The sequence below is a fragment of the Lepisosteus platostomus genome, chromosome 7 (assembly GCF_059453375.1).
Source record: "Lepisosteus platostomus isolate fLepPlt1 chromosome 7, fLepPlt1.hap1, whole genome shotgun sequence".
NCBI lineage: Eukaryota > Metazoa > Chordata > Actinopteri > Semionotiformes > Lepisosteidae > Lepisosteus > Lepisosteus platostomus.
In genome coordinates this window covers 1,458,556-1,482,978 of record NC_142617.1, presented here as the reverse complement: position 1 = coordinate 1,482,978, position 24,423 = coordinate 1,458,556, and the positions used below count along the sequence as shown (strand labels likewise).

Genomic DNA, 24,423 nt, shown 5'->3' with positions numbered 1-24,423 from the left:
TTTTGTGCATTAATTGAACTGAGAAACAAATGTCGATAAAATGTTGTCTCAATTTGTATATTAATTTCCACAAAATGCCATGTGCAAAATGCATATATATTACGTGATATATACTTCGTCAGAGTGTCATTATGGGGTGTTTTAAAAGAACAGCGGTTGTAGTGTTTGACGCCTTGGCATGAGAGATTACTCCCAAGTGCAGACTTGACCTGCAGCTCCGGGCCTGTGGACGCGCCCATCTCCAGAACCCGACTTCACTCCAGTCTCATCATCAACCTGTCTTCCGGCTCTTTCCATAAGAAAGTCAATTTCAGTTGGAGCCGCGACCGTTTTGTATTTCATCTGAGCTAAATCAGAAATTGCGGTGACTGTGGCCAAATTTGGCGGAATATAGTGTATTTCATAGATTTAACATCGTCAACACGAATCCCTTTGTTTCGTACATTATAAGCGTTCATTAACTGAAAAGAATTTAGTTTTTTTTTTGCAGATACAGATCATAAAAATAGTCTGTCGGAAAACAATAAACGTCATTAAACGTATTAATGAATTAATAATACATTTTTGAGTAACCAAGTTCTTGTTTACCATCTGTCCCGACTCCTGCAGGAGGTAACAAGAACTAATGACCAGCAATGACAGGGCTCTTTCATACTGAGGATAATATATGACTGCACAACTGCTTTGTCTGCACCAGACTGAGAGCAGGTCTCATCAGCAGAGCACCCAGGGATGGATTTCCAGCTCTCACATGGTTTTAGCAAATTAAAACCAGGCTTGTGTGTGATCAGAGTAACTCCTGCTCTACAGGACTGTGTTGATCAGCACATTTCACCCACACACACAGAGACAGCGTTGTCAAGCTCTGTCTTCGTGAAACCGTCCGTCTCCACAACTGTTACCACAACAAAAAGCACGTCACTCACTATTCTGTAAGAAAGTGCTTTATTGATTACGTTAATGCTGTTCAAATACCAAAACCCTGATTATTACAAACAAAACCAGAACGCTAGCACCCCGTAATACGATTGGAAAACAAGACCACTGTCATAAAAAAATACAAAATAAACACTTGTCACAAAAAAAGCAGTAAACAGTTTCCGAGTTTTTGACTTCGTCTTGGTTTTGAAAGACATTGGTACTTTCTAGGGTTTGTAAACACAGAAAAGCTTCCTCTTGCTGTGGGAACTGCGCTGTGTGGAACGGGGCTCCTCTCCGGTGGACACTGGGGGTTTTCCCACGCGCAGCCTCCTGCAGTTCCTCCTGCACTGGGTCACTTCACGCGGGATCACGCATTCAGAGCAGGAAAGAGGAGCCGGCTGGCACATTGCCCGCTGCCTGTGTTTAGTGCTGCAGTTGGCCTTTCCGAATTCCGAAGGGAGGGGAAATTAATTTGAATGATTACGCGCACATCTCAGTAATAATGCCATGATAGTTCCTAGGTATATGAAAAACACTACTGTACATATAGTATGTGACATTTTAACTGCAAAGTTTTCAATTTAGCTTGAAACTCTAGCTACTGTATGACATGATGAGATGGGAAAGGATACAGGCAGGTGGAGGGACGTTTCTTAATGAAGTATGAAGACACAATAACCTCTTTTCCATGCAATTCCTGAGGTCTCCCATCTAGGTAAAAACTAAGGGGTGTCTCATTTCTTGGTCTCTTAGAGTCCCTGTATTAACACTCATCTTCTACTCCTGTGTGCCCTAAATGTTCATTGATGTAAGATATGAAAAGGTTCAAATATGACATCAAATTAGAGATCTAGTTACTTCATTTCATTTTGCACGTACCAAGAGGCAAATATTTTAATTTACCATCTCCACACACTTAGAATTTAAATGACAATTCCCGCTGAATGCCCCTTTGAGAACACAAGTAATCAGAAGTGCAGCTGATGCATGCGATGGGATCAGAGATGGAATGAGTTGTCGTCTGGGGAAAAAAGTATTTCTCCGTGTTAACATACTAGTAAATGGCTCCATTTTCAGGTTCGGGGTCTCTTGTGCAATCTTATTTACTGCTTTGTAGGTTCTATTACAGTATACGTAACTCCAGTCATGCCCTAACATTAGAGCTCATATTGTAGCATTACACACTCTCTCATCTTACAACCAGTGTCCAACACAAAGGACTGAGCGATGAGCAGGAAAAGACCCCCATGAATCCACAGCAAGTACACTGGAATGCTGCAGTCTTAAAACAAGTCTTTTTAGACAGGACCTTATCCAATAGCAAAACAAAGGGTTTATTCACAAAAACTGACTGGTTAAAAGGGAAGGCCCTCCACTCATTATCAGAGAGTCCCTTGCTCCTGGAGAGAGCTGAGGCAGTCTGGTCTGGTCCAGGAAGTGGACGGCACAAGGTGGGACTGCACCCAGGACAGGACTCCCGTTCAGCACAGGGCCCACACTACACAGGCACAGTTTAAAATGAAACCCGCCAACATGCTTTCACAAGATGGGAGGAGCCAGAGGACCTGAAGAACAAGAGGGAGCACGCAGGCTCCACACAGAAAGAGCCCCAGGCCAGAATCAAACCCCGAACCTGAGAGCTGCGTGGCAGCTGCGGGGGCCGCCACACCGATGTGCCTCGCTCACACGTGCCATGTCAGCTCTCGCCGCTGTGTCAAACCAATAAGACAGGAAAGTGTCCATACAAAAGCAAAGTGACAGGACTGGAAAAAGGAAAAGCTGCAAAACGTATCATGCCCCCCATTCCACATCCCCAGCATGCAGCAGTGCAGAAGCCCATGTGACTGGCGGCTGTCAGAAGGGGCTCCGGCCGCTCTGTCCCAGAGCCTCCTGCGCGGCCTTCAGGGTCTCCCTCTTCACGCACTTCCAGTAGCCCTGCACACCCTGCTGCTGCTGCACCTGCGCAGAGGAGAACATCAGCCCATCTGCACAGCCTGCTGTGGCTGCACCTGCGCAGAGGAGAACATCAGCCCATCTGCACAGCCTGCTGTGGCTGCACCTGCGCAGAGGAGAACATCGGCCCATCTGATTTTTTTTTGCTTACTGCTCTCATACACTGGGAACACACACCACCAGGCTGTTTTCATCTCTGCTGTAATTTCATTTTGCCTGGTGCGGCATTTGCATTAACCCCCCCGCTACCTTGTGCTGACCTTACTGTCGTTTGATTCCTATATCCTGTTGTACACAGGGTACATGATTGTTCCTTCTGCTTGCCTCATGCAAATTTCACGCACGCATTAAGTTGCCTTGGATAAGGCTGTTTACTAAACAAATGAATAACAATGATGGAAAGCTGTTCTCTTGCACAAAGTTCCATGTGATTGGACAGTTTGGTTTTAAATTCCAACAGGCCAAAATAACCCTCATGGCTTCTAAACTGCAGGCATTCCACAATACAGAGTTTGTCGGCAATCCTCACACATTCTGACATAGGTAAATGCACTTCCTCTGTAGCTGCCACAGAAAGGAAGTTGTCACTGTGTGGGAATAGAAACACATCTCTATCATAACCTCCATAAACCTTCTGATGCTCTCTGAGAGTCTCTGGATTCTTGTCCCCCTCAACTTACCTTCAACCCCCGCTGAATCCTGTCTTTCATCACTCCCAGGAATTCCTTATGACTGAGGCAGTTATCACCGTCCAGGTCAAATATCTTGAAAACAGTGTCCAGAACATTTTCCGAAAGCTTGTGTCCTGTTGCGATGCTGACGGCTCTTTCGAATTCCGCTACAGAAATAAAACAAACATTGAGATTGTTTTCCTGGTGTGTATTATTGGACAGCCTATCCAGCAAAATAATACAAAGAACGTTTTGTACAAAAAAGCCCGAACATTATGTATACTGTTTGAAGAGATGGGCTTCTGAACTGGCTACCCATGGATACAAAGGGAGTTGTTTTCTCGTTGGGACCGAGACTTCAGTTCAGTGCTGGTGTGCGTGAAGACAGGCTCGAAGAAGGAAAGTCGAGCTGCTTAAATGACTCATAGGAAAGTTACCCATTCCTATAGGGCGGTTCGCTTCATTGATTATTTTCACTGTGAAGGCAAAGTCCTCTATGTTGTTTGTGAACAGACAGAACGACTTGAACTCTTCAAAAGTGATGCTCTAGAAGAAAAACAAAGGAGAAAAGTCAACAGAAACATTTGGAAAAATGCAAATACAATCTACTGTTTTCACAAGAATGTCACCATTCAATGGCAATCTAAATGCTGCTTCTAGCTTTTTAACTTCATGCTTCATTGGCTGTAAAATCAATCTTACAGACAAAGTTAAGTTTTTTTGTACAAAGACACTTCCAGAAGACCAGTTATCTGCACCAGACTAGACTTGTCACCAGACACCCATTACAGCAACAACCTAAACCTGCAGTTCACATCACGCCGTGATCTGCAGCCCGAACGCTCCAAGCGGAGTGAATGTCCGTCCGTCTGCGCAGCTCTGACCTGGCCAGGCGGTATCCTCTTCCTCATGTTTTCCCAGTAGGCCTCGTTGTCCTCCTCATTGGTATAGTGCAAGAGCCACTCGGCAAAGTCCTCTCTCCGCATGGTGTCCATGCCCTTGGAGAACTGCAGGAATTCCATCTCCTGCACTTCTGCCTGCAGGTCTTCCATGAACCTGGGACAGGAAGGAAACTGCTCAGGCCATATACAATAAGGACAATTTCCCTCCTGAAGCCCCTGGGCTATAGGTGTGCTGCACAACGAACGGAGCGGATCAGTACACCAGTAAGAGACACGGCGCCACTTTTTGAAATGGTAGTTATACCTGGACATGTTCTGGGAAGCTATATCAGCACATTAAGTGTTACACCCTACTGCGGCTGCGCCTGCGCAGAGGAGAACATTAACCCCTCTGCACAGCCCTGCAGCTGCTGCGCCTGCGCAGAGGAGAACATTAACCCCTCTGCACAGTCCTGCAGCTGCTGTGCCTGCGCAGAGGAGAACATTAACCCCTCTGCACAGCCCTGCAGCTGCTGTGCCTGCGCAGAGGAGAACATTAACCCCTCTGCACAGCCCTGCAGCTGCTGTGCCTGCGCAGAGGAGAACATTAACCCCTCTGCACAGCCCTGCAGCTGCTGCGCCTGCGCAGAGGAGAACATTAACCCCTCTACATGCCTTGCTGCACCATGCAGGCTCCTGGGCTATAGGTGTATTGTAAACCAAACAGACTTCAATCAGTACCCTAGTAAAGAGACACAGTGCCACTGTTTGAAACAGAAGTTATACTATACTTGGACATGTACTGGGAAGCTTACAGCACATTAAGCCACCTGTCTTCTTCACCTGTTGTGAGATGAGAACAGGAAGCCAAAATTGTCCCGGATATTTGTCAGGCCGTTAATTTATGAGTTAAAAATGATTGTTAAACTTAACACAATATAAATCCATCCTGAATACGGTACGGTCCTCATTTACTGGGGATTTTTATTCAAATGGCTGCTATTCTTAATTGTATGTCAGCACCTACATGAGCTGCAAGAAATCTTCCCCAAGATTAATTGCAAATTAGCACATTTTGAGCAACATGAGCACAATATTCATCTTGGGAGACCAGGTTATTTTTCTGTGTCCTGATTTCTAAATTTAAGATCATAGTTTGCAAATGAGAGGAGGTCTCTAACTTGCTGGCTTTGTGGTAGCTAATTTATCTAATGCATCCTTTTAATGAAAGTAACAAGGGTATGATCCTCAATAGTGGGTAGAGTGTTCCAAACTATCCTAACCTTTTCTGTAAAAATGGGACTTCTGCCTTTAGTTGTAAATTATCTTCTACATTGTTTTGATTAATCTTTCTCTGTTGGTTCTGACAAAGTCCAGTGGTTTGGTTTGGTCTTTTTTATTATTACTGTCAGAGGTCTCTTGCTTTGTTAGATAATGCATCAAAATAGAACTTCAAATTAAATACCTTTAATATTTAATATACTCTTTATATTTAAAGTCCACAATGTAGCTGACAGTGTTAGGTTGAAGTAGTTCAGGTAGGGAGCTGCGTTAGCATGCGTAGACTGCAAAGGAACAATAGGTTTATTCCCTGCTGAAAAGAGAAGAAAGAAAACACAATGTTTTGGCTGTGGAGCCTTCTTCGGGTGTAAGGCTCCACAGCCGAAACGTTGTGTTTTCTTTCTTCTCTTTGCAGCATTGAATAAACCTATTACTTGTCCCTTGACAGTGTTAGGGTATGGTTTACAGCCGTTCAAAGTCACTTCAACTCATTGCATTACCATGGTTCTAGCAGCAGAGGGCGCCAGAGGCTAACCTATGTAAAAAAAAAAAGATGCACTTGAAAAGTGGATTATTTTTAGTTGAACCTCAGACACTCATGTGTACCACAATTTGAGCCATCTGATGAATGATGTCATGCTGCCCTGCAATCACACAGGTTACCGTATGAAGAGCCAGCGCGGCCCTGCCCTGCCGCACCCGGGGAGGTAACAGATTGCAGCCGTGTCGCTGGGCTCTGCCACTGCAGTGGCGTATCTGGCCAACATCCGGACGGTCAAGCACTGTGTGCGCCCCGAGTGGCGCCCATGCTATGGGCTCCGAAGATGAAACCGGATAAAAAACAACGGGTACGTGCCGAGAAACAGATGGGCGAATGTGGAGTGTGACTGGCACAGGTGGTGCGCCCCCTCACGCCCCCTGCACCCATGCGGCTCTCCTCCAGTCTGCCGGACCCGGACCGTGCAGGCGAGTGCAGACTGGTGTCACGACCTGGCCGCCTGCGCTCGTGAGCCAGACTTCCGGGCACCGCATGGAGACCGGGGCGTGGGCCAGATCGCCGTGCTCCAGCCGGGTGATCTGCCCACCTGGCCAAGCAAAACGGACTTATCCAGGACTCGTCAGGGGCTGAAGGTGTTCGCAATGGTTAGCCAATGGACTTCAGAGGGCTGTGCAACTATGTATCAGGATTTTACTTCCCTGCACACGGAGGAAGAACGTAGTCTCCGACTACAGGAACCCGACTGAGATTAAACCTACAACACCGCACATCTACAGTTTTTTTTTCTGTTGCTGTAAATAAATACTGCTCAAAAAAGCTCTAGCAAATACCGGTCAATCCATAAAACTGAATGAAAATATAGGTTTCAATGTTTCAGAAAAAAGAGTGTCCTATAAAGCTGTCAAGGTGTGACACGTGTAGGAAAGCATGCGGCTGAATTTATTTTCTAACAGTTAAAGTTCACGATGCAGTGCATCTCTGTTTATAAAGTACAGCACATAACCTTCAAATGACATCGAGTCTCTGGCAACTAGCAAGGTTAAGAACTCTCTTGAATCCCTGCATCACAATTCAGCGGTTAATTCAAAGTCTGAAAAATAAGCCTTTTAAAAAACAAGCCCTGAATGCATACACTGCTTAAAATGTAATTGAGATTAAAATGGATTTTTAACAATTCCATCTGACAAAAAAAACAACAACAAATCTCAGTAAAGGATCTAACTCTTCCCTGACAGTGATACATGCCTGTGGTGCTCATTAGTCACTCATCTCTTGTAAAAACAGCAAGGCCTCTTTAATCAGGAGCCAGCGATGGCTTTCCTGGGCAAAGCAAAGTGCTGTCAGTGCACAACAGATAGAAATCACATCTTCCACCAACAATGGGAACCAAGACGTGATGTGCTTGATTTACTAACAAATAAAATCAAGTGAAAAGCGATATCTGTGCCTGGGTTAAAAAGTCACTGGAGTCTTTATTCTGCGCTGTAGATACAGAACAAACTTCACTATCGAGAAGCAACTTAAATGGAGTGTACACATGGCGGGGGGGCGGTGGAGCATTCCAATGCAATTAAAGGAAAAAAAAAAAAAGCTCTGTCAGTTTGTTGAAAAATCATCTGCATCACCCCTGAGAGGCCTGAGAATTGAGGCTCTGAAAAGCTGGGCCTCCCTCTCACCGTGGTAGGAAAACCTCTCTCTGTGTGCACTTCAGTCCTCCTGAGAAGCACAGTGTCTCTGCAGCACAACCAGAACAGGATACAGCACTCTTCGTAGGAAAAGGTCGTGCGTTTACATTTCCTCAAATTCCAAAGGCTAAGTCTAGTATATCTTATTCATATTAAATTGAAGAATAATTTTAATTACACAGACCTTAACTGAGAGGGCACAGTTATCCTGACTTAAGTTCAACTTTTAATTGAACTTTAATTCAATTAACGTGAAATCGGGCCAGTTTCTAAAATTCTGCTTCTGAAAATGGGATTAAATCATTATCAAGTCTCTGAGGTCATTAAAATCCCAGAGTTTTTTTCAAAAACAGTAGGGGTGTTAACCCTTGTGTCCTGGCCAAATTTCCCCCGTCCTTTTCCAGTCATAGCCTCCTAATAATCCCCATCTCTGAACTGGCTTCATCACTGCTCTCCTCCACACTGAGAGCTGGTGTGTGGGGAGCGGACTGGAGCATCATCCAGGTGGGGCTATACTGGTGGAGGGGATCCCCATTACCTGTAAAAAGCTTTGAGTGGAGTGTCCAGAGAAGCGCTGTTTAAGTTGTTATTATACAGGACATATATATTATTATACAGGACAGCCCAGGTGTACAGGATGCAGCATGTCATGTCTTACCTGCAAAAGTCCTTGTACTGGAGCTTCTGGTTTCCAGTCCTCCCGAAGAAGTACGCCTGCAGAGTTGTGTACACTTCATCGCCAACCTCAGCACCAGACTTCTGAAGAAAAAAAAAACACACCAGTTTGACCCAGCTCTGCTCCACACTGCCGTCACGGGACAGCGCCACCAGCACCCTGCAAGCAGCTGCACTTCAGTGTCATCACTCTGCCCCTGTGGGATACCGAGCTCAGCTGGAGCAAGAGGACCGCAGGGCGAGCGCAGAAGAAAACCCATCAGCGTGCAGCACAGCAGGGTGGGAAAGGAAAACCAGTCTTCCGGTTGTGTTATGTTGTACAAAGACGGCATGGCCTTCACAGCGCCTGCTGGATTTCCAGAGCTTTCAAACTCTCCAGCTCACAGCGCTTTGACTGCAGTCTGTCTAATTCTGTGTGCCGCACATGCCAAGAGAAAATATTTTAATAGGATATAATCTTTTCCAATTAGAGGAGCTGCCAATATTGTTAAGAGTATAGGATTGCACACAGCTGTACAAGAAAGCTTTTCAATTTTCCACCTCATTCTAGCAAGCCTCGGAAGCGAAGCCATTCAGAGTCTTCCGGCCTCCTAGCTGGCCGGAGCCCTGGAGACAGCGTGCCATGTTTCATGTGGCGCTGTGGGTTTTTACCGCTTAACACTCTTCTCCAGCTTCAGCAGGAAAACCCACAAAAGTGGGGAGGGACCTGTCAGTAATTATTAAACTGAATAATGCAAAGGCAACCCCTGCCCTACCCAGCCCACCGCGGATGTCAGATTGCCTTGCGTTAGCCTGCTCCGCCATGAATTTTCAGATCTGCAGGAGGTGACAATTTAAATATCAGGTCTCCTTCTTTTACAAAACCGAACATAAAACCGTCTAGGATAGTGCCAAACTCTGAGCTGCTCCCAGTGCCGTCAGGAGCCCAGTGTGACCCCCAGTGCGTTAACCGCCGAAACGGACAGCTGTCTGGCGGAGTCTACAGGTCGAGTGGTCAGTCACATGGGCACATGCACGGGCGTGTGCAGCCCCCATTGACAGGCGGGCCTCCCCGGCTCAATGTAGATCAGAGAATGACAAGCCTGAGCAAGTTTTTAATTCTGTAACGAGGGCGTCTTGTGGACTAGGTGAGGCTCCCAATCTTAATGAAACCGAGAGCTGGCAGAGTGAATCACACCTGGAAATCCATGACAAGTGAAAACTGGGCTTTGTCAGTGCAGTCTGATCTTCCATGTGCGCTGGGATCTTATCACAGTGCATTCTGAGGGACCCAGCCACTCCCTGCCCCTGTCCACAGGGGCCGGGGGTCCTCACCCCAGCCACCTGCCTTGAGCTGGACCGGCCCACACGCCCTGCGGCACGGCGAGAACAGTGCGCCGCCTCCGGCACTATCCCGCGGGTACTTCCTGGTTCTGGTGCTCGTCGGATCACGAGAGGGGAAAGGGAGGCTGGCGGAGTGCGAACCTGGGGTCTCCAGGGGTCTCCAGTGGGCTCGTAATGACAGAGTGTGACAGTCAGGGCCCGCGAGGCCAGGGCCTCCCCCAGCCGAGTCCCTGCCTGTACTTCAAACCCCTACCTGACTGCAACAGGTTCCTCTTTTCACCTCAAAATATCACCATCCTTTCAAATAAGCACATTTTTCAGTATAAATAGGCAGGGGTCCACGACTCCAAACATCAGGAGCATTTGCCAAGTGTCTCATTGACAGGATTCCCCCTGTGGAATGATGTTAAGAAACACTTTGATCTTGGAAGATTCTGCCGTTCCTGGCCTGGCCTTGATTTGGAGCATGTCTGAATTTCAACAATGAAATAGTTTTGCTAAAGCATCTACCGCAGAACAAATGCTAGTGTAAACTGACAGAATGTGAAATCAGCACTGCTTTTCAGATGTTTGTAGGTACTGTCAATGGAGCTGGAAGTATATTTACATCAGAAAAATCTGAAAATAACTGTGTGTAATCTTTACCGTTTCAAATTTGATTCTATGCATGAAACTAAGATTTCACACTGAACCACTGAGAAAAACACATTTTTCTTTTAATAGTTTAGACTCTGGTTTATGCACAAAAACAATTTCCTGCATCGCTCATAAATCTGTAGTGATTTTTCTAAAGACCTTTAAACAGTTTTTGTAGTTTTCTTGATGCAATATCTAATGTTTAACAATTTAAATTTCTTCATCAAGTAACAAAGTCACCTTTTAATTCAAGAGATTCACACAGAAATGTTGGATTGGTATTCTAGACAACTTGCACCTAGTCTGATTTCCTTTCCTAGCATGTATTAGTAACAAGGATCTTCAAGCCAAACAAAAATTCTACAAAGAGGCTGGGCTTTTGTTAGAGGCTTTCACAAGCATTTCAGCAAAACTATTCTTATGACATCCAGATAGCCCCTACCGCTTTTATTATCTAAAGAGGCCAGATGAAAGACAAGAGCCTTGTCATGAAGCAGTCTCCTAATGGTTATTTAGCTTTCAGCATCATCGGTAACAAGCCCCATTAGGTCCCGGATTGCTTCATGCTCTGTGCGTGGGCGACATCCAAAGTATTTTATTGTAAAAGGTAACATTCCTGAGAGCTGCTCTGAGCCACATCCCATAATTCCAAGAGGCGCACCGGTTGGGGAAACTTTGCATGACCTCGTCCGTGCCTGTCATCCCCTCTGAGGGAAATATTTTCAGAAAACAAAGAAACAACAAAGCTGTTTCCCAGTTGTAATGATCACTTTGGATTGCCAGGACAGTATAATTTAGAAGGTATCAGAAATTCAACTACAACGTCAAAGTTTTAAGTGCACGGTCTGCTTCCGATTTCTGTCACCCAAAACATGATTCTTCTTCTAGCAAGAACATCGGATTTCCAATCAGAAAAAGTGTGGGAGCTCTGGAATGACACAACATCAGCAAACACAGAGTAAGTCAGATAAAAGCACTTCTCACCTCTGCATCGTCTTTCGGGGGTTTTGCCTCTTTCCTCTTTGAAATTATGTTCTTGAGCTAAAGTGCAAAAACAAACAGGGCAGAAAACATAAAATACTGAGTCTTTCTTTAAGATGAATTTGTAAGTATATCCCCAAAATTAAAGTATGTCTGAGTTTTATAGCTGTTCTTTGGAGGGAACTTGCATTGAACTGCACCAGTGAAAACACTGCAGAGCTTCTGGATGGCCCACTGTAGCCTGGAGCTTGTCCTGCTTGTCCTGAGCTCACAGTGTGTTTTACAGGCAATTGGACCATTAATGAAATGAATGTTTGTTTCAATATGCTGTACAAGGCATGGAACAACATCCTACATACATCTAAGCAAGGAAACATCCAGGTTAATTGTTAATTAGCAACTCAGGTTGGAACCAGAAGGTGCTGTGGCTTGAAGGAAGCGCCCTGTTATGATGAATTCTGAATGAGAATAAATTACATTCTGAATAGTCTTCTCAGGACCAACACATAAAACATGAGTCAGAGTAATGCAATCATCCATTTTTTTTAAATGTGCAAAATCCATTGCACCACTGAACAACATTGTCAGACTAAGTTTAAGGTTACATACCTCTTTCACGATCCTGTGTTATCCAGTGGAAGGGCAGCATTTAACAAAGAAATAACCTGTCATTAATCATGATTAAAACAAGCATTCCCTGTGGCAGCTATTCAGTGCATGTCAGTATACGCAGACTGTAACCAGTCCGGTGAAGATATGGCAAAGCAGAGCCTTGGTTATTACTGAACACAGAACCTGGACCCATGAGGAACATCAGGGGTTGAAGAAGCCAGGAGCAAAGTTTGGGACTGTTCTTTCTTAATGGGATTGTTATGCAATGAACTTTAGAAACTTTCAGCAACAGCATGGAAACACTACCGCGGTTTGGAAGGACTTGAAAAAAAAAATCTGACCAGTTTTTACTATGGGCAAAAAAGATGAAACCGCAAAGAGAAAAGGAATTTTTTAAAAAATAATAAGAAACATTGTTTCACTGTTGCTTTTTTTCCCGCCTCTAGCAACCATCAAAACAGTGGTGCAGGAACAGAAATGTTGACAGATTAAACTGTTATTTCCATCAAATCCGTCGGGCTCCAAGTAACAGATGTATTTCAACACGAGCTCCCTTGGCCAGGTATGATTCTCGCACCGAAAAAAACCCCACCAGCAGCAGCTCCACCCCTGTATCCTGATTCTGTCACTGCTGCAGAGCCGGACCCGCGTCAGGACAGCGCAACGTGAACCAGTGTAGAGGTCCAGGCCTGCCACCTGTTCCTGAACAGCATCGATCGGGCCTCGGGCCGAGCCGTGCTGACACTCCCAAACACAGCCCCCCTCCTCTGCTGCAGGAACCACCAACGTGTTCTGGAGATACCCAGCCGGGGGGCAATCTTGCAATTCATGACAATTATGCTTAGAAAAAAAAAACTTCACAGTTCCCAGAAACACACACCAAGCTCAGGATCCGTCTTTTCGCTCTTCCCCACAAGGGGAGGCAGCTACAGGAAGCCAGTCCAGGACCCACTCGATTTGCTCCCCCCGGTGGACCACTGCCGGCATGAGGAACCAGAGGAAACTGCTCTAATACTTTACAGGATCACTGAAGGCTGAAGACACGAGCTTTTACTATCCAACTGAAAACACACAGAAGCAGGAAAGCAGACGCTTGTGGCTTGGGCACACAGAAGCTCATTTTATTTTGCACAAAAAAAGCTCTGCAAGAAGTGCCCCCAGCCCCCCCACTGAATCTCTCACTTTCCCGAACAAGACACGGGACCCGGTCTGCAGCACAGGCGACATGCAGCTGCCTCAACACTGAGAACGAGAGGCACCGAACCACAGCCTGCGCACTGACGTCCTTCCTCCGGACAGGGGAGCTGGGGCCCAGTGGAAGGAGTGGGTGACCATTCTAACCCCGCTTCAAAGCCCCCACTGGTTTTCATCCCCGCTGGGCAAACGTCTGTGCGCCGAGGGAGAGCTCGTGGTAAAACTGCCCTCCGAACACAATCACTCCAGAAGCATCGAACAGCGGATTAGGGCACGGTCAAGCTCCAGCGTAGGGGCGCGCCGAGGGATGGCAGTCAGAACAGCTGTCCTCACAACAGCTTTGAGCCCTTTGTGTCCGAAAGGACCAGGTGGTTCTTCCGAAACCAGGAACACACAAGAAATACTGAAAGAATGCATGTATGTACGTGCGGCAAGAGGTAAATTCTTTATAATAGAAGTGGAAATGTCTCCATTTGCAGTCCTTGCTGCTCCTCAGTTGCAGCAGAGCACGCTAGAGCTCCTCTCTGAAAACCTCTGCGTCCAAGTCCAGCTACCTGGAATGGCTTTATGTGACATCTTATAAACATGTCTCCTGAGGCCACTGAAAAACTGCCTGGCAGGCTTTTAACAAACCAGAGGCTACAGCCGTAATCGTTTTCTTCAGTTTCCAGCTATCTCAAAAGCGTGTTCACCAAATCTGAAATTAAAGTTTTCATTCCCACCCATCTGCTGCAGTGCTGCTGGAAAATGTGTGCACAAACGCGACAGCTCTGCTCCATCCTGACAACCTTACCGGGCCCAGATGATCCGGCCCAGAGGAGAGAGGACACTTAATTCTGTCTCCAGAGAAAAACCACAACTGCTTCATCTCACTGAAGAGACTGGAGCTGCATGAAGCATCTGCAAGAGTCACTGTGCTCAGCAACGTCACAGATGCCATGAGGACACTTGGCACTTGGCACAATCATGACAAGTCTTTTATAGTCCAACAGGAGCAGCACTATAACACAGCAAGCATGGTGGAACAAGACTGAACCCACCTTCCACCTCAGAGAAAATGGGCTTTTAACAAAAGAAGTTATGTTATTGGAAATGTTATCACTTTATCTATAAAATGGATTCCATTCAGAAAAGAACATACCTTCAAAAATTCCCTTCTATCCACATGCTCATTGCCATCGACATCAAGCATTTTGAATGCAATTTGAAATCCCGTGTGTGGTTCTGAAATAACACAGTCCATCAATTGCATTTGTGTGTAATATAGAAAACATTCTTTTCCATTAAACAAAACAAAATGGATTTCATATACAGTGTGAATTAGTGAAGCACATAAGCACAAGGCACCTAAGGCATTTTCATGCTGTACACTTATACAAGAAATGCTCATGCTCAAATGCAGAAAGTAAATGCATATTTTTAAATAACGTAAAATGTAACCTTTAACGGAGCTTGAAACATGAGGGAAAGCACTCTTTTACTGCTTCTAATCGAGACAATCCAAAAAATAGTCGGCTATATGTTCATGGGTGAGGCCGGGGCAGCAGTGAAGCTCCAGTGGCTGGGCTGAGCCGAGCCGGGCTGGATTTTCAGAGGCCCGCCCCTAGAGGTGACAGTCGAAGGGTTAACGCAGCCTCCCGAGCGCGCTACAGTTCCAGAGCGCGTTCCAAACTGGACTCAAACGGCAGCGACTGACACGACCTATAATCAAGCACGGGGTGCTGCAATGAAGGAGTCTTTAGAGGCCAGCCCATGCAGGTGCAGTGAGTCCTGCAGCTCTCTATGCAGAGCAGACAAACAGAAACGTTTTTTTTTTACACTGAGCATTCTGTCACACAGGCCTGCAGACCCTCCCAACAGCCACAGGTTCTGGAAAGGAGAAGAAACTGAGCTGCACCTGTAATTGCTTAATTCTGCAAACTGGAAAACACGAGAACTTTGTACTTGCTAATGCTCTTCCGTGGCCTCAGATAAGACACTGTGTGACTCAACAGCCTCTCCAACTACAGCAAACTGTACTGTTATTAATCCTTTGTTTGCAAACAGAGCTTCACAGAGATATAAAACCCACCCCACTGAAAAGAAGTTTAAAATATTTGGTTAACGCTCAACTTACTTGTTAAAATAGTCAGCAAGAACAAGTACTCAGTGTAGGAAATCAGCCCTGCAAAGGGAAGAACGACAGGTTTGTTATTAAGTGTTCCAAAAGAGTTAAATCATAACCTGTTACTGGGAGAGAAAGGGTTGAGTTCTCTAAAAGCCACAAAGTGCTGTTTATATTCTGCTTGTACCTGATGGAATGGTCCCGGAGAGTATTGACAAAAGTCATTTATGTGCTTTTGGCAGCTGAAGCATTTCCTTAAGGTTAATATTTGACCTGATTATAAACAGAGCACAGCCACAGCCCAGGACCTTATCTGCAGGAGAGGTCTGGCTATCACAGGTTATTTCCAGGTAGCTCCCAGTGCCCCTGAGAGAGGACAGCCAAATTTGCTGAACACATCTTGGGAGGGAGATAGGATTGTTTGCAGCAATAATGCACTGCCACTTGCGCTGTGCACCCCTCGGTTTAATTTGTGTGTTAAATACAGGAACGCTGCCTTTGTCATGGTGAGTGCTGAGGAACAGGGAGCTGTTAGGCTGCTCCTCAAAGGGATCAAAGAATTTCATCTCTGTACCCAATCTGGAGGCAAACAGAATGGCAGGAGCAAGGCTGCTTCTATTTCTCCAGAGAAATGGCAACATGCAGAGCTGCCAAGGACCCTGATTCTCAAGATAGTGCAGCTCGGCTCACTGCCAGAGGGGGGGGGGCTTCCTTTTTAAAAACAGAAACGTGTCCTTTCCACAAGGTGAAACCATGGCTCCCCGAAGGAAAATTCCGGCAATTTTCAAACAATTCCTTTTTCAGAAAACGTACGAATCCTTTTGCGTTCTTGTCGGGGCTCCAAGTGGCAGAGACTAATTTAAAAATGGGAACTTCAAAGTTCTAAGGCATGTTAACAAATTCACAACACACATACGTATGCACAAAATGCAGACATAAACATCTTTCAAAAATATGTTATATACAAAGAAATTCACAGAGGAATCAGCCCTGGGAAAGTCCAGTCTGTAATGTCTTCTAACACATACGAACTGACACTAGAAGGCTCCACACAGGTAGAGAAATATGACGATGAACTAGACTGCTTCTATTTTTAGAGTTCTGCTTTGTCAGGAAACTATTTATAGGAGCTGCTTGTTGATCTATGTGCGGTCTGTGACAGCAGTGCCGAAATCATCAAGGAAGCCTGGAGGACAACTCCCCTAAAAGGAGCACTAGAACCTCATCGCCAGACCGAAGACTAGCTTTACCCCAGGATAAGAAAAGAAATGTCCATCTGCCGTGCATGGATCATAAAGCATCTTAACTCTCCGACAATAATCACTCTGGAAGACCTCAGAATGCACAAGTCCAATAAATAATAACTTTTAAATTGCCCTAAAATATAACAAGCAATATTCATTTATAAAATGCTAAATAAACGATAAAAATCAAGCAGCAGCACGAAGGAGCAATTAGGCATCTGGAGATCCTTCCAGGGGGTTGTAGGTTCGAGACAAGCAAAAGGCAAAACAGATATGTACTGAAACGTATTAAGACTTATGGGAGCTCCTGAGGTTTGGAGCTTTGCTAGAGCTGAGATTCAGATTCCTGGTGAAGCCCAGCGTGGTCCTTCAAGCGCCCGTTTGTCTGCCAGGTGAGTTGAGAGCTGTCGGCGACTCTGCAGGAGATCACGCCCGCCCGCCCCGTCCGAACACAACAGAACACATGCACGCCACCTGCCTTCCACTGATGTGTGCACTTGCAGTCGTCTTCAATTTTAATCACATACTGTGGCTTGTCTTATGCCAAGCGTTAAGTAGTGTGATGCATTAGAAACAGGATAGCATCTGTGGATTTGTTCAGTAACGTTCAGCAACCAAACTATTATAGATGCTTTCTTCACCTTTTGAAAGCTAGGCATCTAGAACTACATGTAAGAAGTGACTACTATGGCCTAGACTGTACAGCCTCCTTCAGCTGGCCCAGAAGATTCCCTAGTGCTGCTCTCCTGTACAACACCTTTCTCCGTCTGCATTCAATTCACACAACCACAAGAGGGCATCAGATACCCTCTGAAACAACAACAGCCGCTGGGAAGACTCCTTGCCCTTTAGAGAGTAACTGTTGTATCTGTGGACTAAATTATGAATTAGCACATTTGTTTCTTTAAGACGGAGGAAGCAAATAACTGCCAGCAGCAGCAAGAAGAGGTTGCTGAACCTTTCAATAGCCATACTAGACAAGTTATCTGTAAACGGAATAATAATGATAATAATATGAAACATTACCATGTTAGGAAATACATCCGAACAGATCAGGCCCAGCTGGTGCGAAACATGGTATAGATACCAATCAGGGACTCAGACTTTGGGATGTTTCCTAAAAATAACTGTCTGTATTTTGAAAGAATGGAGAGCAAAATCAGTAACGCCCTTCCAGGGCTGGACTAGAAGGAGGCGTCACCACCCAAGGTGTGGTGCTGTGATGGTTAGCCACGAGCAGAGTGGAGAAGACAGGCGGGCTTCCCTGATCCCGGGGCCCCAGCCACCGGTGGGGCCCTCGCCGAGCTCGGGACTGCCGTCCAGGGGGCGGAGCAGACCCTGCCCTGCTGACTCCCGGCCTCAGGGGTGTGAGGGCGGGCCCGAGAGAGCTCCCCAGAAAGGCTCAGGGTGGAGCTGCCACCTCAGATCGCGTCAGGTCTCCGTGTGTAATCAGGGAACATCCGCTTGCCCGACACCTAGACTGCCTCGGAACAGAGCGCAGTCTCAGGGCTGCTGGGACGCTGCACGAGACTTCTCCCAGGCCGTATCCAGGTCCTAACGCACGGGGCACGGCTTTTCTTCTCAGCGCCTCACAGAAGACGCCCAACACCAGCCGGCGGCGGGCAGCACCTCGCTGGGAAAGTTCGAATCCGAGGTGTTTCAGAAGACAGAACTGGAACAAGCCAGGGCTGAAAACCCTTTCGGTATTCCAGTCATGGGTGCCAGAGGCAGACTTTTGTATTCCTCCACTCTTACTGATGGCAGCTCTGCCAAAGCCCTTCAGCGTAAGCCAGACTTGACTAATCCCACTGCGTCACAGGACTCTCACTCTTATTACTCTCGCTCTTACAGCAGAGTATCAAGGCCTACGAAGACAGAACCTGTGTCTGTGTAGAGTTCGAGGCCTGAGCTGGGCACTTACCATAATCGCCCAGGTTCCTGAAGAGACCGCTGCTGGGCTTCGTTTTCGATGCAATGTTCAGCATGCCATGCACTTCCTGGGTGGACCACAAAAGGGGGCAGATTAGAAGGAAACTCTGTGTCTTTGTAGTAGCAGCATCCCTCTGGACATTAAAGCAGAGAGGCATTTAGGAGGTTCACATCTTGGGGTGCTCGAGTGGGGGGGCTGTGTCGACCTATGTTGGTGGCAAAGGAACAAGCAAAGGTTTATTCCACGTGGGAAAGTAGAAAGGAGAAACACAACATTCCGGCTGTTGAGCCTTCTTCAACTGTCAGCCTGAAGCTGTGTGAAGCTGAAGAAATAGCGTTTCTTGTTTCTAGTTTTCTATGTGGAATTAACCATGACTTGTTCCTCCACATCCTTGTATGATAATTCTGACACAGGGTGTCTGATAGCTCTCCTCCTGCAGCTGAATCTCTCTCCAAGATCTGTGATAAGAGGGGATGGTACTGGGTGCTGCAATGTGGAAGAAATCTCCATCTTCACTGGGATTTTTATTTTACTAAGCCTTTACACGATGCTCACCTCTTTGGTCAGCATTTTTTTGTGCAGCTTGCCTGCAAAACAAGAATGGAGAATTCAGCATTAATCTTCACTTATCTGTCAATTTGCCAGCTGATGCTGGCCCGAGAGTACTGCCCTGCACTACAGATGAGGAGCTGAGAAAGCAGACTGCTCTATCCTGTCTGACAGAGTCACATCCTGAGCTACAAGCTCGAGGCCTATACCCAGAACGGGCTCCCACCCTTGTCCTGTCCACTGCTACCATCAGCCTGAATAAATACAGAATAGGTACGGTCAGAACACATTCCTTCTGGACAGGAAGCTGCCGGGCGGCTTTCTGGCAGCAATCCATCAGAGCCAGTCCGGGTTATACGTACTTGCAGAAATGCAGATCATGCTTGTTGCGTCTTAATTACTTTAGCGTATTATCGAGGCTTGTTTTATTACCAGCGTGAGACAAACAGGGGTTTAGTCAAACAAAAGAAGGACTATTGAGCTCTGTGATGCGGGGAGATGTTTAAAAGCGTACAGAGGTTGCTTTGTGTGATACATAACCATTTCTTTCAATTGCAGGACTGAAAAATCAGCAAGAAGTCTGAAAAATTTCAGTTTACAAGAGCTATTAAAAGACAGAGCTTGAGAGAATCATGTTTTATACATGAGCATATCATGGGGAAGACTATCCTCTGATCTGTTTTTAGAACAAAAAGTGCCTGAAAAGTGGCTTAAATGGACTTTCTATGTTCTGGAAGGGAAAACTGAACGGATTGGACTATCTACTCTGAGCTCTTGCAGCACAGTGAAAAAGGAACTAACAAGTGTACTATATATTTTGAGGTGCGTATCCAAAGGTCTTTCAGATATGATACCTCTTATACTACTGCGTGTTAGTAATTTGCATGTGTTTTTCCGGTGTTAAAGATTTAAATGAGTGTGTTACAGACACACAATGTCCTCCTGTGATTTGGGGGAGTTCAGGATGCTGGTCTTTCAGAGGCACAGGGGCTGTACCCTTGAGCATGGGGTTCCCAAATTCTTCCAGCAAACCCAGCTAGATAAACAGGCACCTCAATACGTAAGTCACAAAAACAGGTCGCTGTAATCTCTGCAAGTCACTCTGGATAAACGTGTGAAACAATTCCGGCTGATAGTATTCAGCTGTCTGGAGATGAGGGTAAGGGCAGTTGTCTCGGAAAGGGTTACAAATCTCAGCGTACGTAACAATGCTGTACTTTTTCAAAATAACATGTTCAAAGCTGGGTTAAAAAACACAACAGCGAGCACAAGGCACAGACAACAACAATGGTGCATTGACGTGCATGCATCAAGGCCTGGGCCTGGCGTTCGATCACCGAGCGACAGCACATGCAAGGATCAGTCAAGGTGTCAGCCAGTGGGTTAGTAGGACTTCATGGGCGTGGCACTGAGCAAGCTAGTGACCCTGCCTACTCGCCACCGGCTGTGAGGGGGAAGGAGAGAACAGACAGTAAATCGGTAGTCGCTTATGGCACTGTTTCTCAACCTTTCTGTACCGGAGAACAGCTCCTCCTTCAGGGCTGAAAAGCAGGCCGTAGCAAGGACACAGTTCAATCGGTAGTGTTACTGAAGGCCGGGGCAGGGCCTGGTCAGCACTTCTCCAGACCAGGGTTATGGCACCTAGGGAGGCACTGAGCCTACGCTGGCGTCGCCATGTACTGTACATGAATAGAGCACAGCCTTTAATCTACACTCCACAATCACGCTGTAAAGCCACGGTACTCTTTCCCACACAGCGCCTGTGGGCATTTTGAGAAAGCACATGATTCCCGATGCCTTGAAGGCTCCAGTGTGATCTTCCTGCGATTACTGGTGTCACTGGGAAGTGCAGCATCACTAGAGGAGGTCTGCTCGAAACCAGAACGAAGGCCTGTTTCTGTAGCAAACCAGTTATTTACACAGTGCAAAACATTTCACTCTTTTACTACAAGATTGTTATTAGATTTTGTGATTTTGTGATAAAAGTGATTTTGGAATGTTGGAATATTTTCCAATTTGATGCTGCAGGAATTCTGCTTCCTGTACAGAAGGCGGATGAGAATGAGCCTTGAACATACAAAAGGAGGTTTCCTGCCCTGAAGAACTGCATTAAAATTAAAATTGGAAACATAAATGGAACAGAAAATTTTTGCTTTAAACTTCTTTTGCATTTTTAAGCAAAAGCAATATTTTTATAATTTAGGTTCATTACATAATACTGCTGAGCATAACCTGTGGGGTCAGGCATACTGCTGAAGACCACTACTGACTGAGAAAAACAGTTTATCCTCAACACTGAAAGATGAAATGAACCATTTCTTACTCCTACTTTAAAGATCAAGAGGGCCTGACTTTCTACAGTCAGAGTTATCTGCTACAAACAGATGATAGCATTTTCTTTACCTCTGACCTCATGGAATTAAAATAGTTTTACAAGCTATATTTTAAACGGGGCTGAAGTAATATTTTCAGCTGACGGAAGAAGGAGAAGCAAAACAGTGGGATGATTTAAGCATTACACACAGCTGAGATTCCATTTGTTTAGGCAAACAGTCCCAAGTGCTCATCACCAGTATACTCAGGGTATGTGCACCTACACTGCATTCCTCCCGATTTCTTCAGGGGCCTGTGCCAGGTCTTGAGTATGACAGACAGGGAGAGAAGACTCTCGGTCACATCGATGACAGACGTGGTTAGTGACAGGTGACCCTCACGCTGCCCCTCAGCGCTGACGACACTGTCTGGGGCAGCGACTGGGCCCAAGAGAGGGGCGCCAGTTTAAAAACACAAAGCACTGCAACGCAGAGCTCCCCCCCAGACGCAAGAGGACCTGCTCTGGGACTGGCACTTCAAGATGGAAGCTCATCTGCTTTCGCTGGAGTAAGGGAACCCGGGCAGTCTTGAAGTCTGAGCCCTTCATCACACAGCAGTGGTAGACCATACGCCAGAACCCCCAGATTGTGCTGAGCAGTACAGTGGGCAGTACGTCTGTACTCTTAATGATCCATCATTCAGCGCCGGAAGAGCTGTCCAAAGCCAAACTGTTTTTGATCTGATGGAGGCCCTGTTGGGCAAACTAAAGCTTCAAAAAATAAACCCGCACCTCGGACTTTGCAGCTGCTTGTAGCCTTTTTTAAAAAAAAAGAAAAATGAAGTCTTAGGGGTGGGCTGACACTTAGCAATTACTGCTGTTAAACAAACTTCCTAATGTAACACAGCGAACAAAGTAGCTTTTATCGGGCTTATTAAGCACACACAGCAATGGGTAACGTCCTTTTTTTTTCTTTTTGTACCTGCTCACTGACTTCTCTAAATTCAACAGAAATGCTGAAATGTCATTTAATCAATAGCAACACTGCCTGCACCTCATACGAATTATGCAATTAATTTACGAGGAAGCAAAGAAGGACTGCAATAACAGCTAAGTGTAAAACCACCTTTTAATTTGTACCAGAGCTGTTGGCTGAAAATCATCATGCAAACAGATGCAACGTCTGAGAGGGATCTTACCTCCATGTTAACAGGCTCTTCCATGCGGACTGTACCTGGGAGTACAGACTGTTCTCATGTGGAGGGCGCTGGTAAAAGCCACAGCAAGGGGGGCTGCTCCATTCCAATTGATATATTGGACATTTTAGTATGTATTATCCTAAAAAAATGGGATGTGATTCCAAGCTACAACCTGGGAGGTGGGATTATAAAACCGATGAGAACACTCCTCCACATGAGAATTCAGCCTCTGACATGCAGGATTTTAAAAAAAAAATGAAAATGAAAAATTTAACATAAGATAACTTTACTCATATCTGACCTCTCTCAGAATCATTTGTCCAGCTGTGCTCCTCTGAAGGGGGGAAAAAAGAAATGAGAAGAGTTTAATGATATACTGAAGATTAGGAGAATACCTCAGTCTTCAGCAATGCAGTCTTAATTCACAGATATGCAGGCAAGGAAAGAGACATGAAACTGGTCAGGAACATTCCCTGACTTCATGATGTTTCATGTAAAAAGACACAGTAAGACCAGTGAAGAACAGACAGAAAATACTGTACATAAAATGGCTTGACATTTTGTGACTTTTTACTCTAAGCACTTTAGGATTTGTGTAAGGCTGTGCTGTATACTGTATCTGCTTTAAGATGTGAAACCACTTTAGAACACAGGGATATTCACAGGCACAGCTCTAGGACAACACTTGTAGGTAAAATCGGTATTGTGTGTTTTGTGAGAGAAACTGGTTAAATGGGAAGAAGGAAACAAAATTCAAAGCTCCAGAGGGGAGTGGGAGACATCCACATCCATACCGCTTGAGGAAATCTTCATGAGAGCGGTTCATGGCACGACTTAATTGCACGTCCTCCGTGACTGATGCCGATGACTGAATTTCAACAAGAGCATCCTTCTATCGCCAAGCGGCACAATTTTTGGTGTCAAAATTCAACCGCAGCATCAAAGGAAAGCCACGGAGGGGAAACGTGAGCCTCGCAGATGGCAGCCTCCACCCTCACACGAAGCAGCAGCCGGGGACAGGGTAGCAGGGTAACGGGGGGATCTGCACTCACACGTCAACACAAACATCACACGCAAGCACTGCAGCCTTTCAATAAAGCACAACAGTGCACAATGCTAAGCACTGGGGTTATAACAATGCAATTCATTCAAATACCATCAGCTTGGACACAGTCAGTAACCTACACAAACATGAACCAGAATGCAGGAGATTCTTTATTCTGACACACTGGACAGATAACGCTGTCAGTGCAAGAGATGATGAAGTTTGGGGTCTTGGGGTCTTTGCTGCCACCGGTGCCTGACCACCGCGAGCCTAACTCCAGGCCACGAAAGGGCATACAGTGTCAGGGAAAGAGAGAGCACTGTCCAGTCCTGGGTCAAGACTCCATCCCGTTGACCAGCTCTACAATGGACAATTTCTCCGCTCTCTAAATAATTTTAAAGTTGAAAAGGGTTTGGTGTTTTTTTCCCCAGTCATGACGGTACCCTAACCTTTCTCTTCCAAACTTCTAGTGAATGTCATAAGCCAATGACACTTGAGCAAGTTAAATATTATTAAACTATAAATAAAGTATTATAGCATATAACACTAGTAAAATAATTTGTTAAATTCTAAAGAAACATGAACTTTCAACTCCAGCAGTGCTGCGAGAGAGTATTTTTTTGTCCTCTGTTTCAGGTTTGGATGCCCCATTACCAAAAAAAAACAAACAGGACAAAGAACTCCATCGAGATGGTATCTCTAAAACGACCGGTTGATCTGTACAATTAA

General features: G+C 45.7%; 1 protein-coding gene across 2 annotated transcripts in view; it reads right to left on the bottom strand.

Moving 5' to 3' along the window:
- Positions 1–928: 928 nt before the first annotated feature.
- micu2 (mitochondrial calcium uptake 2) overlaps positions 929–24,423 on the bottom strand; it is an 80,543-nt gene continuing 57,048 nt past the window's right edge. Inside the window, exons 3-13 of one of the 2 annotated variants that reach the window (XM_088638419.1) lie at positions 22,951–22,983; positions 19,146–19,177; positions 18,582–18,657; positions 15,429–15,476; positions 14,454–14,536; positions 11,510–11,566; positions 8,550–8,650; positions 4,430–4,601; positions 3,983–4,091; positions 3,555–3,712; positions 929–2,880 (exon numbers count right to left, since the gene is read on the bottom strand). In XM_088638419.1, the coding sequence (XP_088494545.1) occupies positions 2,776–2,880; positions 3,555–3,712; positions 3,983–4,091; positions 4,430–4,601; positions 8,550–8,650; positions 11,510–11,566; positions 14,454–14,536; positions 15,429–15,476; positions 18,582–18,657; positions 19,146–19,177; positions 22,951–22,983 (974 nt within the window). In that variant the 3' untranslated portion in view covers positions 929–2,775. The remainder of the gene's footprint in view (positions 2,881–3,554; positions 3,713–3,982; positions 4,092–4,429; positions 4,602–8,549; positions 8,651–11,509; positions 11,567–14,453; positions 14,537–15,428; positions 15,477–18,581; positions 18,658–19,145; positions 19,178–22,950; positions 22,984–24,423) is intronic. The other variant, XM_088638420.1, reaches the window with a different exon arrangement.